At 41.6% G+C, this 17,054-nt stretch overlaps 1 protein-coding gene across 1 annotated transcript in view; it reads right to left on the bottom strand.

Annotated features, from left to right (window-relative positions):
- Positions 1–1,808: 1,808 nt before the first annotated feature.
- MYO1B (myosin IB) overlaps positions 1,809–17,054 on the bottom strand; it is a 194,932-nt gene continuing 179,686 nt past the window's right edge. Inside the window, exons 28-30 of the mRNA XM_026647749.2 lie at positions 16,356–16,508; positions 14,981–15,108; positions 1,809–3,718 (exon numbers count right to left, since the gene is read on the bottom strand). Of these exons, the coding sequence (XP_026503534.1) occupies positions 3,595–3,718; positions 14,981–15,108; positions 16,356–16,508 (405 nt within the window). The 3' untranslated portion in view covers positions 1,809–3,594. The remainder of the gene's footprint in view (positions 3,719–14,980; positions 15,109–16,355; positions 16,509–17,054) is intronic.

Genomic DNA, 17,054 nt, shown 5'->3' with positions numbered 1-17,054 from the left:
CTAATACGAATACTGTTCTTGATTTGCTTTACATCTTAGTTTACTTATGCCGTGATTTGTATAATGAAAAATCAATTATATAAATTCAGTATAAAACTGTAAAAAATAAAATAAAATAAAATTCTCTTCTTCCTTCCATAAAACAAAAAATAGGTTTGTGGCTTGATGCCATTTTATGAAAATCAAGTTAATCTGGCCTATTTACACCATTCCCTTGGGCAGCCAATCCAAATCCTGACAACAGGAACGCTGAATTTGCAGAATGTTCAAAGAAAGCAATGTCTAGAGAAAGGTTTAACTCATTCACATCACATTGCACACAATAGAATGTCATTGAAAAATAAAAGGTTATTGTGAAATCACTTGGAAAAAGATGTTGCTTCACAAGAAAATTACACATAAAATTCAGATTTTATGTTTTCCCAAACCACTCATCAACATCAGGTTAATCTGAGTATCAAGTTTAACCTGAAATCTGAACTTCTTCCCAATCCCATACAGGTAAAACTTGCAAGGAGGACAAGTAGCAGCATACAGATTTAGAGAGGATATGGGTCTAGGAACAAAGTTTTGTTTATTTGGTGAAGTCTCATGCAGGGAGTTCCCTCCCCTTGACTGAGAGTTCCAATGACAGATGAAAAATTACAGATAAAGGGATAGGTAAGTTCAGCACCAGTGTATTTTTGCCCCTTTTTACAGTTGCACCACAGTAGGTTAAGAAAGGAAACGGAAGGAAATGACCTTGTATGCTTATTCTAAACTTCAAAATATCCTGACTAAATGAACATATCCAAATCATGTATGTTCAAAAACCCTTTCTGTACATTTAGAATCCAATATTTTTTTAGGTGTCCAATTGCAATATATGACGAAGTATGAACTAGTTCACAGGTTAGAAATTACCACCGTTCTGGAAAACAAACGACACAGTAGAAACCAAGGTAAAGACCTTCATCTTCTTCAAATATCTCTACTATCCTTTTAGTATGATCATTTTAAATACACCCAGAGGATAAAATTGAAGTAATTTATATAGTGACTTGATGCAAAAGTGAAAAGGTAACACTGATTCCAGGGGTCAAATGTTCAAATGCTCCTGAACTTCACCTCTAATTTTCCACATGCAAACAATTGCAGGAACTAATGACATAAGAACAGCCATACTGGGTCAGACCAGGATACTGGGCTTTATGGACCTTTGTCTCCCAACAGTGGCCAGTGCCAGGTGCCCCAAAGAGAATGAACAGAACAGGTAATCATCAAGTGATCCATCCTCTGTCGCCCATTCCCAATGACAGAATGTATGTCTGCTTTCCTTATTTCCAGGTTATATTTTGAAAATTTGGCCCTAATAGGTTCCTAGTGGAAGCAGTTTGAAAAGTTAAACAGCTTTACAAGCCCCTGTAGCTTTAACTGGGTTACACTTTGCCAAGCGGAAATTTTAATTCATTGTATGTGAAGAACGGAGTTTGAAATATTAGATCACCACATTTGTGCTATGTTTTTAGGGCAATGACTTCACAATCTGAGTGCACCCTAATATTGCTCTAGAAATTGATACCATGGTTTATTTTTGTAAACTTCTCCAATAATAGCATTTCTAGGCTGCTTTAAAACTTACAATTCATTAATCTGACAACACAGATTTATTTCGAGCCTTCAGGTATTACTAAAAGATTATGAGAAAGAGGTAGCTTTTGTCACATTTAAGAGAAGTTTAACACAAGTTTCACAACTATTACCATTCAAAAAAATGACACCTTAGTAGCATTAAGGAGACAAGTGAAAGCAACCATTTTGTGCCCCAATCACAGCTAAACCCTTTTATTTCATTTTAACCCAAACCAAAATGTGACAAAAATTTCAAAAGTGGAACAACTGTTTTTCTGGACATGTAAGGAGTGTGTGTGAGGCCCTGCTGACTCTGCTGCAATAAGTAGTAGGGTTTTAATATTGAAAGTCTACATTACAATAGAACAACTACATAAGAAAACCTTCATAAGTACTACATAACTTCACCAACAGGAGAGTAACGAGACTCTGAACTTTGCTTTATCTTTACTTTATTTATGCTTGGGCTTTCAGCATTGCATATCTGGTGTCTTAACCTATCTTTGAAGGCAGGGATTTGTATCAGCCTGCAAGCACACAATACTTCTCAACTGTCCTTGCATCAACAAATCAAACAATTACATTCAACAAACCCTTCACTTGAGCAGTTACCTCTATCTAAAAACTCAAAAAATGTCCCCATAAATCCATGCTTTCAGCTAATGCTTCTGGTTTATAAAAGATTAATTGCAGTCAGTTATACTGAAAGTTTATAATGCAGTTCTTGATTGTAAAGTGTTTCTGTGCACACATTACATCAGGCACAAAAAAAACTTATATAGAACAGTTTTGAAATACAAAAATATGGTTATAACATAAGAGTACCAAACATCAGAGAATTAGGACAATTTTATTATTATAATATCAATTTATGTACATCATCCCCCAGAATTACGAAACTTTTTAATTCTAAGTACTTTCCCCAAATTGACAACTGTAGTGTACATTCTAAAAAACTGCAAATTAAAACCACAAACCTACTTTCATTCCTACATCATCTATGCAGGCTGTACCAATCATCTCTCTCTTACACACAAAAGTGTATTATAAATAATTTTTCACAAAATGTCATGAGTGTTTTATTGCACATTGTACATGCCCATATCTGAAAAAGACTAACCCTTCAGATAATAACTAAACAGTTTAAATACCTTGCAGTTTTCATTATTCATGCTACTGCATTTTTCAGGATCTAATGTGAACCAGTAATTTAAGGAAAAAAGCAGAATAAAAAATATGCTTTGAATTATATAGTTTTTGTGAATGAAAGAAATATGTTGTTGCCACCTTAATAATTCTACTCTGCTTCCTACTGTATAGTCATTAAAAATATCTGACCTAATTAGAAAGCCTGTTTTGAAACACCAGCTTCTTTACTGCAAATAAAAACCATATGCATATGCTGCATAGGCAGTTGTACATTCCTTCTGCTTTGCAGAATTAGGTTTTCCTGCACTATATTCTGTTAAAGATCAAGTTACATACCTCTTAGAGCTGTTTACAATTAAAGTTACTGTTTCAGTCTCATAATTTTACCAGTCTCTCTAATGGTAACAAACAATTAACCCTTTAGATCACCAGCACAGATTGGTATAAAAATGCAAGGGGCAGAAGTTACCAATAAGCATCATGTCTTTTATGATGCAATCTATATGTCTTCTGTTAGGCAGATTTCTAGTCCAATGAGTATTAATAGTTTTTCCATTAATATGTGGATTTATGGTATGCTGTACTAAAATGTGATGGCTAAACAAAGAGCACATGTCATATGCAACAGATATTTGTCAGTTCATAAAATGCTGCCACTGGACAAAATGTACATTTTGAGGGTTAAAACTACTGTATTAAGAAAGATTTAAAAGCTTATTAGTCAAATATTTTGCCAAGGGTTTCTAAAGCTATTAGCCACTGGCAGCCCAAAAAACTAAAAATTGCACTATAACATAAAAATAAGTCCATGAAAGGTAGAGGGACGAACTGCAGTTAAGGAACAGCAACTTCAAGGAGCCGGTTGTTTTTTCGTTTACAAGTTGGGATGTTGCCATTTTTCTGGTTGCCCTGTATAAACTTCACACATACTTTGTCTTGTTTGAATTGAACCAGGAACCTGGGAGACAGAATAAAATGGGTTTTAATTAAGGGTGGAAAGAACACATGTACAGCAAATAGTCGTTTGTGCAAGACTCTCTTTCATTAGCTGCTGTAACAAGAAAAAGGTATATGATATTACCTCATGAAATTGTTTATGATATTAGTAATAAAAGAGGGTTAGAAACTAGAAAATGTTATGTTATATATTAGCTTTGTCCATTTATGCTCCCTTGTGTTCTATTATCTTCCACTGTCAGTGATTAAGGCACCTTCAAACTCTAGATTTTTGCAGTACCAGTTTAGAAAGGGAACATTCAGAATGGCCTGTTTGAAAAAGGGTGATTAATACATGAAAGTATCAAAATGACAAGTAACAATACTTAGCATTATTCAACACTCCTGTTAATAAACCCCCAGAATATTAGCTTGAGAAACACCAGTCAAGGCTGGTCAAGTTTATATTTAATCCTGCCTCAGTGCTAGAGGAGGGACTAGATGACCTCTTAAGGTCTATGTTTAAACTACAGTACGGATATATACCAATTAATGCTCAATACGCCTCATTGGTAAGCGGGTAAATAAGAGCCCCATTTTACAGGTGACAAATGTGGAAGGACTCACCTAAGACCACACGTTAAGTGGCAAAACAAGGACCTACCAATTCCTAGCCCTGTGCTCATTTCTCCAGACACCATCTGATGGTGTAACAATGGTCATGTGTATACTATAACTGCTCTATAGATCCAAGCATCACTAACTTTCCCCCCCACAATATTTTATTTCTACCCCTTTCTAGCTACCATTTAAGATCAGGCAATCTAATTGCCTATAGGTGTGATATCCATCACAATAATTCCTATCAGTATATTACATCCACTATAAAACATAGGCACCTCAGAGCCATCACATCTGATTGTGCTATCTCAGCAAATTTGGCAGGATCCAGAGAAGTGATGCTCTTTAATCATAGTTTCAAGAAAGAGAAGATTGAACAAATTTACCCCTAACAACCATTTCAAAGAAACAAAACGTAAAATAATGTCTTCTAAATTGAAAGAGAGGATGACCTACTATGAAGGGATTTTACAGTCTGCTGAAGAGCAACTTGCTTTCCCTGTTACTGCTGATCTTCATGATAGTAAAACTCAGGTATTCTGACTCCCCGCACTGAACATAATTTCAGAGATGCAAATTCACTTATTGATCTACCAAAGGTTAACATCTAGATTACATGCACCAAATAATAAAAAAGGTCCTGTGACGAGGCCACTCTTGTAAACAACGTTTTTAAAAATTAAAACAGGATGTATAGACTTATATTATGGGATTTCTTGAAAATTTCTTATCTACATTGTTCCTTGAGAAAACTTCCTAAAATAAATATGCACTGTTTCCCTCCACTGCTAGTAGTTTTGGGGTGTAGAATTCTACACCCACTAACCATTTGCTGAGATAGGGTCACATGGCTAATACACAGAAATCTTAGTCTAGGGAAAAATTGATGTGACAACGTATCTAGGGAAAAGAGATCTTGTATTTGAGACATTTACAATTATTCCCCACTTACTGCAGCACTGGAACAGATCTCCTTGCTCTTCTACTGGTTTTCCAAAATCCTTCTCTAACTATATCCATTGCCATAAATGCTAAAATATCAAATTCCCAAGGCCTGCAGACTGTTTCAAAGATGATAATGTTGTTCAAGTAGTAAATAACCTTAAAAATACAGTTAAGTGTTGTGTGGCATAAAACTACCTTGCATAACCACTATACAATAAAAACAACGAGGGGTCCTTGTGGCACCTTAGAGACTAACAAATTTATTTGGGCATAAGCTTTCGTGGGCTAAAACCCACTTAATCCGATGTATGGAGTGAAAAATACAGTAAGCAGTCAGTACATATATCACAGCACATGAAAAGATGGGAGTTGCCTTGCCAAGTTGGGGGTTAGTGCTAATGAGGCCAATTCAATTAAGGTGGAAGTGGCCTATTCTCAACAGTTGACAAAAAGGGGTAAATATCAAGAGAGGGAAAATTACTTATGTAGTGCTAATGAGGCCAATGCAATCAAGGTGGATGTCACCCATTCACTATACAATAGATTTCTGTCTGGGGAAAAGTGGAATAAAGATTGTGTGCATCTAACAGTCAATACACATACTGGTAAATGCTTTAGGGTTCCAGAAGTTTTGCCCAACAGTATTCTAAGTAGCCATTACGACTGAAGTTAATACAGAAAAGGATCTTTCTCATTTTATACCAGGGAGTTGCATTAGAACTCTGACCTGTAGAAGGTAACTCAACCTGCAGCACATTTAAAGAAAAGATGGTTTTACTGGGTATAATGAAACAATCTGGAATCCTCATTTGATAGGGAAAATATTCTAGATGTACAGAACTTATGATTTCTGGAGAATTTCTCTTGTAGATAAATAGTTAGGTACTTTTATGGCCATCATTATTATAGTATCTGAGTGCCTCACAATCTAATGTATTTATCCTCACAACACTCTGTGGAGTAGGGAATTGCTAATATAGCCATTTTACAGATGGGGAATGGAAGCTTAGAGAACTTCTGAGTGACTTTTCCCTGTGTCATACAGGAAATTAGTGACAAAGTGGGGTTTCCTTGAACCCCGGTTTCCCAAGTCCCAGGCTAATGCCCTAACCATTGGACCATCCTCACCAGAAATATAATAAAGACCATATCGAGCTGCTTCCTGCCCCAGAGGGACTGTTGTTTACATGAAATTAAGTGGCACAGACTGGCTATGGTTTGTGGCACAGACTGGTAAGGCACCAAAATTATGAACACCTGGAGCACGTTTGTTCTGGATTGCGTCCATTCTGTGTTTCTGGAGTCTAGTAACCCTCATATTTCTTACTCTGTCAGTTTTCACAGTTCTCTGTTTAGTGATTATATACATTTCACAGCCCCTTCTCAGCCATCTGCAAGTTTCTGATAGCTGCATCCTGCAGTCCAGAATCGATTCAATTCTGTAATCTGGTTTCTCTAACCCTTCATTTTCTACTGAGAGGGGAAAAAACTCCCTTGCAATCATCCAGTTTCTTAAAAACCATCGATAGACCTTTATTAAGCCTTTCTGAATTTCACCACCACCACGTGTAGCGAAGGGGTATCTGAGGAGAAGAAGAGCAGTAAACAAGATAGCATCACATCACTGTTTGGCTCTTCCACAATTCCCATTGACCTAAAATAGGTATTTTGTAATAGGCAGATTTTCCTTTCAGCATCTTTAAGAGGTTTTTCAGCAGAGGCCAAAAACTTCAAAGAATTTTTCCCTTCAGCCGGAAATCACAAAATCAAGCTGTCTTTAAAGCTCAGGGGAAGAAGCAGCCTGAGCTTTGCAGAGCTTCCACTCAGTACATTTTTCCTGCTGTACAATACCAGACGCTGAAGAGTCACTTGCTCAGAGCTCCCAGCCATGTAGCATCTAGAAAGTGCCACTAAGCGCCTACATCCACAGGCTGTGTCACCAGTGCTGCACTTTCCTTGATGTTCTGACCTCCTGAAACAACCCCTGCAGCTGGCCCACCATGTCTTGTGAGAATTTTGCTGATAAAAATGACAATACAGAAGATAGATAACTCCATTTCAGCACATCTGTTTGGCTCAGCAGTTAGCCCCCTCCTGTGACAATAAATAGTTTTCCATTGCAGTGTATTTGCATGTATCTCCCCTCTTCCCCGATTGACAAAAATAACTGACTGGGCATAATCACAGGTCAATGGTATTCTTGCCTGCAGGTACTCCCTTCCCAAGAAGCAGTGCACAGCATAGACCAAGAACGTGGCACATAGTTTCTCCTCAGTTCCTAATCATGCAGCTGTGTTTAGCTCTACACTTGAGAAGGAACAGCAAAGCAATATTTCACCATCACTGAACATGGTGCTACTATGAAGTTCTTTACATACTTTTGTGTGGATAAATTCAAGAACAACCTATGCTCAAAGGGTTTTAATTTCCAAGACAACAGATCCACAAGCAAAAATGCAAGCCTCTGTGAAGACTTAGATTGTTAACAGGAACGATGACAAGATCTCAATCATCAGACAGGCCACACAAGTGCACTAAACAGTCTAACATGCATGCTGAAGTGTGATTTTGACAGCATATGCCTCTCCACTGAGCATTAAATGAGATCCTTATTAGGAATTGCTTCAACATTTTAAGATGCTAAGGGCACCTATACTTACGGTTGAGTAAATTTAATTGCACTTTTTATAGTACTAAGAAAAAAGTTGATATTTTCACATGAAGAACAATATCTGAAGAAGTGCGATTTTTTACCCACAAAAGCTTATGCCCAAATAAATCTGTTAGTCTTTAAAGGTGCCACCGGACTCCTCGTAGCAACAACTCTGTTAACCCTACATTTCAGCATCTATCAGCTCCATAAACTGTACTTATTACTGAAACTTTAGGCAGCAGTCTATGGTTAAGTGAGCAATAGCACATAAAGGATTCAAGTTTTGCCTAGAGAAATTGTTAATTTCACTAATGCTAAGAGAAGGTTACTCACCCTGTGCAGTAACTGAGGTTCTTCGAGATGTGTCCCCCTGTGGGTGCTCCACTTCAGGTGTTGGTGCGTCCCGGCGCCGTTGATCGGAGATCTTCGGTAGCAGTGCCCGGTTGGGACATGTGTGTGCAGCTGGTGTCTCGTGGTGTCGTTGGAGTCTGTTTGGCGCAGGCGCGTTTCAACCCCCTCAGTTCCTTCTCCACCGTAGAGTCCTTTAAGTCGAACTCCAAAGTAGAGGGGAGGAGGGTAGTGGAGCACCCACAGGGACACACATCTCAAAGAACCTCAGTTACTGCACAGGGTGAGTAACCTTCTCTTCTTCTTCTTCAAGTGGTGTCCCTGTAGGTGCTCCACTTCAGGTGAATGTAGAGCAGTACCCGCTATCGTTGGGGGGGACTTTGGAGTTTGGCAGTGGCAGACAGTACTGTCTGATCTACTATAGTGCCTGCTCTAGCGTCTTGTATGCTGATGACCATGTAGCGGCTTTGCATATGTCAATAATGGGTACGTTGTGTAGGAACTCTACCGATGTTGATGTAGCTCAAGTGGAATGAGTTCTGATGCCGTCAGGATTTTCAACGTCGTGAATCTGGTAGCAGGACCTAATACAATCGGAGATCCACTTGGAGAGTCACTGTTTTGAAATAGCAGCTCTTTGGAGCGTTCTGCAGTAGATACGAAGAGTCTAGGTGATTTACTAAATGATTTTTGTTCTGTTCAAGTAGAAGGCAACCACCTTTCTACATCGAGGGTATGAAGTGCCGCTTCCTGTGGGGCTTGAGGGTAAAAAGTGGGGAGGTGTATCAGCTGGTTAAGGTGGAAAGAGGACACTACCTTTGGAAGAAATTTAGGGTGCGGTCGCATCATGATCTTGTCCTTAAAGAAATTAGTGTACTGGGAGGTTGGCCATGACTGCACTTATTTCCCCAACCCATCTGGCTGATGGGATGGCCACGAGGAATGCAACCTTCATGGACAAGTGGAGTAAGGAGGAGGTGGCTATCAGTTCAAAGAGGTCTCATGAAGCCTCTAAGGACGAGGTTCAAATTCCAGGTGGGTGTGGGGGAGTAGACTTCAGGGTAGAGGTTTTGGAGTCCGGTAAGGAAGCATTTTGTAGTAGGGTGTGTGAAGACAGAGGAGCCGTCCAGTTTCTCGTGGAAGGCATTGATTGCCGCGAGATGAACTCTGATGAAGCTGAGTGATAGATTTTTGTTTCTGAGTTCTAAAATGTAGTCTAGGATATCGGGAAGGGGTGTGAGGCAGGGCGTGAGGGTTTTCTGTAAGCACATCATCGAGAAATGTGTCCACTGTTGGAGGTAAGTATTGCGGGAGGAGTCGCATCTCCTGTGTAATAACACGTGTCTGACTTGCTCTGAATAGACAAGTTCGTGCAATTGGAACCAAGGAGGAGCCAGGCTGTCAGATGAAATTTCTCCAGTTGTGGATGGAGGATGAGCTGTCACTCTGGGAGAGGAGGTCCGGTCTCATCGGGAGAGTTCTCGGAGGGCGGATCGACATGCGAAGCAGGTAAGGATACCAGGTCTGTCTGGCCCATGTCGGGGCGATAAGTATGACCTTGGCCTTGTCGTCCCTGATCTTGCGGAGAACTCTGTGTATTAGAGGAATCGAAGGGAATGCATACATAAGTGCCCTGTTCCATGGGATTAGGAATGCGTCTCCCAGGGAGCCAGTCCCGGGTCCTGCTCTGGAGCAAAAAAATTGGCATTTGTGGTTCCTTGCTCTGGCGAATAGATCTATTAAAGGGGAGCCCCAAAGGGAGAATAGGTGGGATGCGACTGTAGGATTTAGTTCCCATTTGTGTTCCTGTGAAAAGTGTCTGCTGAGGGTGTCGGCAGTGGTGTTCTGACACCCCGACAGGTATGAAGCTGTGATGTCTATGCGATGTTGTAAGCACCAGTTCCAAAGTTTGATGGCTTCTATGCACGGGGAGTGTGATCTTGCTCCCTCCTTGTCTGTTGATGTAGAACATGCACGCAGTATTGTCCATGAGTACTCAAACAGATTTGTTTCGAATGAGTGGGAGGAAGTGAAGGCAGGTGTACCTGACAGCTCTGAGTTGTAGGAGATTTATATACAGATGGGCCTCTGGCGCAGACCGCATGCCTTGTGTCCTGTGGTGTTGCAGGTCTGCATCCCAGCCTACCAGGGAGGCGTCTGTGGTGAGCATGAGTGCGGGGGGGATTTTGGCAAAAGGGAACTCCTGTGCATATATTCTCCCTTTCCGTCCACCAGTGCAGTAAGTTCAGCACGTTTGCAGGTGGAGTTACCATCAGGTGGAGGCTGTGCTTGGCGGGTTTGTATACCGAACTCAACCAGCCCTGTAAGCACCTCATGTGTAGTCTGGCATGTTTCACCATGAACATGGCAGCTGCCATGTGGCCCAGAAGTTGCAGACACATTCTGGCTTCGACCCTTGGACAGATGGACACCACGTGTATGAGGTGTTTGATGGTGAGGAACCTGGCCTGCGGGAAGGCGGCTCTGATGAGGGTCAAGTCCAGGTAAACCCCAATGAACTCTATTTGTCACAGTGGACTTTTGGAAGTTTATTTGCAGTCTGAGCCTTTGGAAAAGAGCGATGGTCGACTGTGTGGCTGTTTGCATTTCTTCATACGACCAGCCCTGAGGCAGTCGTCCAGGTATGGGAAAAATATGATCCTTTGTTTGTGCAGGTGAGCTGCTACCACCACGAGTGTCTTGGAAAACACCTGCGGTGCGATGGAGACACCTAATGTGAGCACTCTGTATTGGAAGTGGTTGTGCCTCACTGTGAACCGTAGGAATCGTCTGTGTGCTGCGTGTATCGAGATATGGAAGTTTGCGTCCAGTCATCTCGTTCCAATGCCGGCATTATCATGCCCAACGTTACCATTCTGAATTTTTGGGAGCGGACGAATTTGTTGAGTCGTCGCAGGTCTAGAATGGGTCGCCATCCTCTGCTTTTCTTCTGGTTCAAGAAATAGTGGGAGTAAAATCCCTTCCCTCTGTGTTGTGGAGGGCCCTCATTCCATTGCACCTAAGAGGAGCAGGTGAGTTACTTCTTCCCGAAGTAGGTGTTCGTCAGAGGGGTCCCTGAAATAAAGGGCATGGACTAGCCCGACTGCACTATTTCCAGGACCCAGAAATCCTGTGTGATGTTTTGCCAAGCGTGGTGGAAGCATTGGAGGCGATGGCCAAAAGGGCAAGTAGGCGCTGGTGGTAAGGAGTGGATGCTCAGACCCTCGACCAAGATTTCAAAATTGCAGTCTGTTGCCTGACTGGTGGGAGGTAGGTTGTTCAGACTGGGTTTGTTGATGTTTGTTAGGCCTGCCATGGGACCGCCTAGTGTCGTACTGCTTGGAATGTGGGTGGTTGTATTGCTGCGGGGAGATCTCTGGTAAGGCTGGTATCTCTTTCGCTTGGAAGGAGGGGTGTAGATCCCTAGTGTTCAGAGGGTAGCCCTAGAATCTTTCATCATGTGAAGAACTTCATCGGTTTTTCCAGAAAAAAGTGTGTCCTTGTTGAACGGTAAATCCTCCACTTTGGTCTGCAGTTCTTTAGGGATGCCAGATGAGGAGAGACAGGAGGCCCTACGCATCACCACTGCAGTAGCTGTGGTGCGAGCTGCCATGTCCGCCACGTCCAGAGACGCTTGAAGCGCCATTCTGGATACCAGGACCGATTTAAAATCCGCTCTTCGGTCTTCTGAGATGTGGGAGGTAAATCTGCTCTTTGGTCCTCTGGGATGTTGTAATTATCAAGTCATAGCTAGTGAGAAGAGCGGTATAGTTGGCAATTCTAAATTGGAGAGTAGAGGATGTGTAAACCTTGCGACCTAAGAGGTCAAGGCATTTGAGGTCTTTTTCCTGGGGTGTGGACCGGTAATGAGGTTGTTTAGCCCTATGGTTAGCCGCTTCAATCACGAGGGAGGTGGGCTGCGGGTATGAAAATAAAAAGTCTATGGCTATAGCTGGGACATAATATTTCCAGTCAGTCCTTTTACAGGTTAGCGGGATGGAGGCTGGTGTCTGCCAGATAGTGTTGGCCACTTCTAATATGGCGTTGTTTATGGGGAGTGCAATCTTTGAGGAAGTCGAGGGTTGGAGGATCTTCAAGAGTTTATGTTGACTGTCCTGTATTTCCTCCAATGGAATGCCCTGTCTGATTGCAACCCTCTTAAATAATTCCTGAAATTGCTTGAAGCCGTCTGCCATAGTTGGTGGGGGTGACATGACAGCTTCATTAGGCGAAGAAGAGGAGTTGTGTTTGGCAACTCCATGCCAGGTGCGGGCTCTTCTTCCACTTCCTCATGTGGATCCTCGAGGGATGTAGACGAGGATGGTGTTAGGGATCCAGGTGGAGAGCGGATCTGCGCTCTATGGGGTGAGAAGGTGCAGGAGTAGTGGGCCTTATAGGGTGCCGATGGGTCCCACGGTGCCCATTTCATGGGGCATGGTAGTTGAGGTCCCATCCTTGGTGTAGCAAACCATGGGAATTGGGGTTGGTCCTTGTGATGCACCTTCCTGTGAGGTGGTCTTTGTTGTGGTGGAAGTGAGTTGGGTGGAGAAAAGACTGTCTCCGTGGTCATCGTCATTGTGGTCTGTGAAAACAGAGTTTTCAGTAGGAGAGGGTGGCTGGATCAAGGGTGAGCCCTCGGTGCCAAGTAGAGGCAAATCCATTGAGATGTCTTGATGCGTTAGAAATTGTGTCTGTGCCGGAGCATGCGGCACTGAGAATTTAGTCAGAAGCCGTTGTCTTTGGTCTTGGCCGGTGGCAGTGGTCCCATGGCAGCACCAGCAGCTGGTGCCGGATGGTGTCCGGCGCCAGTGGAGTCGCTGGTGCCAGGGCTCTGTGCGCGGATGGCACAGACTCTGGCACGGGTGCCGACACCTGCGGTGCCAGGAAGGAGACCTGGCCATGATGCGGTCTTGACTCCTTACATTCCTGCACCATATGCCTGGTGCCAGAGGTGTTGGGAATGTCGCAGGTGCTGACCCCTGAGGCAGTCGGCACTGCTGGCAAGGACCTAGCTGGGGACCGTTTCTTTGTGCCCAGTTCCCTGTCTGTGGAGGTCGAGGCTCTCTTCCTCGTCTCGTGAGAGGGTGGTGCCGGGCTCTTGGTCGGTTCCAACCTGGTCAGAGAGCACCTAGGAGAGGGTTTTGTTCTGCCAGACTCCAAATCAGGTTGGAGGGATTTCTCCATAAGAATCATCTTTAAACGCAGGTCTCGGTGAGCTCTGTTTTTTAGATTATTGCAGCGGACGCACTTAGTTGGGACGTGCATCTCACCGAGGCATCTGACACACCGGGAATGTCCGTCCAAGCATGGTATGAGGTTCTTGCAAGAGTAGCATTTTTTAAACCAGGAGACCCCGGCATCTTTAATGTGGCCTACTGAAGAAGGTCTAAGAACGAGACCATAGCGGAGTTCACTCCCAAAGGGGGAAGAGGGGTTAAGAAAAACTAGGATTTTTTTTTGTTTTTTTGGGGGAGGGAGGTGGGGGGTTGTTTTGTTTTTAGTGAGCTCTATGCAACTATCTAAAGGTAGGGTAGTAACTGGAGAGGTGTTATCTAACTAAAACTAATTTTCTCTCAAAATAGTGGAAGAGGTTCAGCACTGCCCCAAGTTCCGTCTTCAGCCGAGGACGGTTGAGAAGGAACTGAGGGTGCTGAAACGCCCGTGCGCCAAACAGACTCCAACGATGCCATGAGATGCCAACTGCGCACGCGCGGTCCAACCGGGCACTGCTACCGAAGATCTCCGATCAACAGCGCCGGGATGCACCGACACCTGAAGTGGAGCACCCACAGGGACACACATCTTGAAGAAAAAAGGACAGATTCTGCTTCCTTTATTCAAAAGGAACAGTACCTTACTCTATGAGCAGTCCCACTGTAATCAGTGGCATTACTCACAGAGTATGCTTCTACTCCACATGAGCAAATGTGGCAGAATCAGGCCTTAAGTCCGAAAACAACTGGTGATCTATTTCTTAACACACCTTGCACTTAATCAATAAAAGCTAATTTACTGGGCAACTTTACTCCATGCTTATAACATTGATAATCTGAATCTTGCCCAAGAGACCAAAACACGAAACAGAACCCAATGGACACAATTTATAATTGGAGATTCCAGTTTTCTGCTTAAGCCACAAACAACGGATTAAACATCAATAGGAATGTTAAGTAACATACACTGAAAAGCAGGTAAAAGATCTTTCAGATGAACTGACATCCTATTAATGTTTTGTCTCTGTCAATTGCAGCCTGTATCGTTTCCTGTCATGTTCTCCATGATTCATTATTTGGTCACACATAGTAGCAGCATGTAATGCTGCTTATGTATGCGGTTTACACACAGTGTGAAAACATAAATGTATACAAGTAAAAGATGGTTTTAAATTTAATTTGTGTTTATTTAATTTCACTGATAATGAAATACGATTTCCGCTCAAATGTATACAGTCTCATTTCAAACAAACCTAAAAAACAAAGAATTTCTCTACTAAGTTTCAAGGCTCTAAAATAGCCAAAAACAAATACTGGAAATGAACACAGATAGAAACAGAAAACTGGAATCCCTAATTACAAGTTATTTTTCTGTCATCAGAAAAAAATCCCAGTTACATAACACCCTTTTGTTTATCCAAGGTTAGATTTTTGACTGATGAACCTATTAGCATGCTGCACTGAAGGAAATGTCCTTTTAAAAACAAGCAAAAAATAAACATACTCATCAGAAATCTCGATGTTGAGTTTCTGTCTGGTCTGGCTGAGAGTGGTGCGGTAAAGCTTGGTGGCCATTTCAATAAGGTGATCGCTGCTGAACAGGAAATCCCCTTTACCAGCTGCTCCTGAGCCCTGAAACAGAAACACATGTAGTTAGTATCACCACAAATATACTCAGAGGAATCCTGTAGAGTTTTATATAGGTAAGCAGACTTTAGAACCCCTCCTTCCTATGCCATCCCCCAAAATGCAAAACATAAGGATCGAATACCAGTAAAGCACACCACTGGGCAAGACAGGATAGGAAGGAGGTTTCCTGTCACCACCAAGTGCCAGTATTTTGACGTCGAAGTTAAAAAGGAACGCCATCCAAGTTTTGGTCTTAAAATATGACCCGATCTTAAACCTGTTAGAATCTGATGAGAAAGCTCCATGGGATTCTAACTATCAAGGTAGGTTCCCCCTGAGCCCAAAGGAAAGCCACTAAACTTTGTAGATCCTACAGAAATGTACTGTTTGAGTCTCCCTCTGCTGGCTATATCACAGCAATTCACACTATATCATAGGAACTGAAACCAACTGTTGATACTAGCACACAGAAAAAGATATTCTGGCATGACACGGCACTATATGAATTGAATTTGTTGAACAAAACAGCTAGGCTATCAGCTCCATTTAAGAAAGAAAAACGCTGACAGAATAGATTTTTAAGAAGGTTCTACAAACAGTGAAGAGAAACAAAAGTACTTGTAGATTTTTTTAGATTGGTAACTAAATCAGTGATATAATAATGTAAATTTCTTCGAGCGCCCATCAAGGGGATGAATGGTAAAGTTAGGGATGAAGAATGCAGAGAGTAAGATGAAGTGAACAATAAAAATGTAGTAAAAATATTCTCAATGAGTTTTTAGAAGCCTAGGTATAGAAGTTAATAAGTTTTTTCTGAAGAAAAAAAAAGGGGATGATATTTAATCTAAACTTCCTACTTCCTCTAAAGAGCAGAAACACATTTACTAATCTGTTCGTTATACTTCAGTTACACTGAAGAGTCGGGGAAAGCTATACGAGGGATTAAAAAGCTAAGGACAAGCTTTCACTATGAATAAAAACCAGACTAAAGGGCCATTTTACAAATGGAAAAAGTCTAATCCTGAAAAGGCTGAAGCAAATCACTAGGTCTCATTTTCACAAGCGAATTGTCACCCATTATTTAACAGTTCCACTACCTGATCTTAAACCTACCACTTCATAGATGTGGGAAAGGTTTAGACAGCTGTTTTAACCCTACATGCTAATACCACAAGAATTAATATTTTAAAATAATTTCTTCTCATACAGTATAAATTTGCTTGATAATTTATTACAGATTTAAACTCTACCTCTTTGAGGTGCACGGCAAAAAAGCCATCATTTTGAGAGCTCATAGACACTTTAGTAACATCACCCAGAGGGACCTCTGACTTGATATGTCCAGACTTTTGATCAGCAAGGAGAACATTATTTTTTGTTAGCAAGAAAATCCTGGATGCACACTGTAAAATGAGAAAATGAAAAACATTATCTATTCAAACACACAGAGATGAAGACTCTACAACAGAGTAACCATTAAGAAAACAAACAGTTCATACAACTAAGAACTGTTGGCTCAAATTTTCAAACCTGAGTGTTTTAAGTTCAGCAGGAGCTGCAGTTTGATCAACGTCCCTGAAAATGTGGTCACCTTTATTTAACTGCCTTCTTATGGATCCAGAAGCCTAATGCACCCCCAGTTCTTCATTTTGCCCCCTATGCTTACATGTATAAACACAATGTTTTTAATTGTAAATTTATAGATGTACAATCTGAAAATGGAAAGTCAGAATACATATATAAACGAGAATAACCCTGATTCTCCATTCCTTGTGCACTGCAAATGTCTATTGAAATCAACGTAAATTTTGGGTGCAGAATAAATGCAGTATCAAGTATATATATTTGTGTGCACACATACTATATGTACCAAAATGCTTATGTATTTGAAATACTACCATATATACTCTATCATAAGCCGGTTCGTTTATAAGCCGACCCCCCCCCCC

Source organism: Terrapene carolina, unplaced genomic scaffold (assembly GCF_002925995.2).
Source record: "Terrapene carolina triunguis isolate 2854851 unplaced genomic scaffold, T_m_triunguis-2.0 Scaffold62, whole genome shotgun sequence".
In the NCBI taxonomy this organism is placed as follows: Eukaryota; Metazoa; Chordata; order Testudines; family Emydidae; genus Terrapene; species Terrapene triunguis.
Note: the sequence above shows the minus strand (reverse complement) of the source record. Positions and strands in the feature narration are given on the sequence as shown.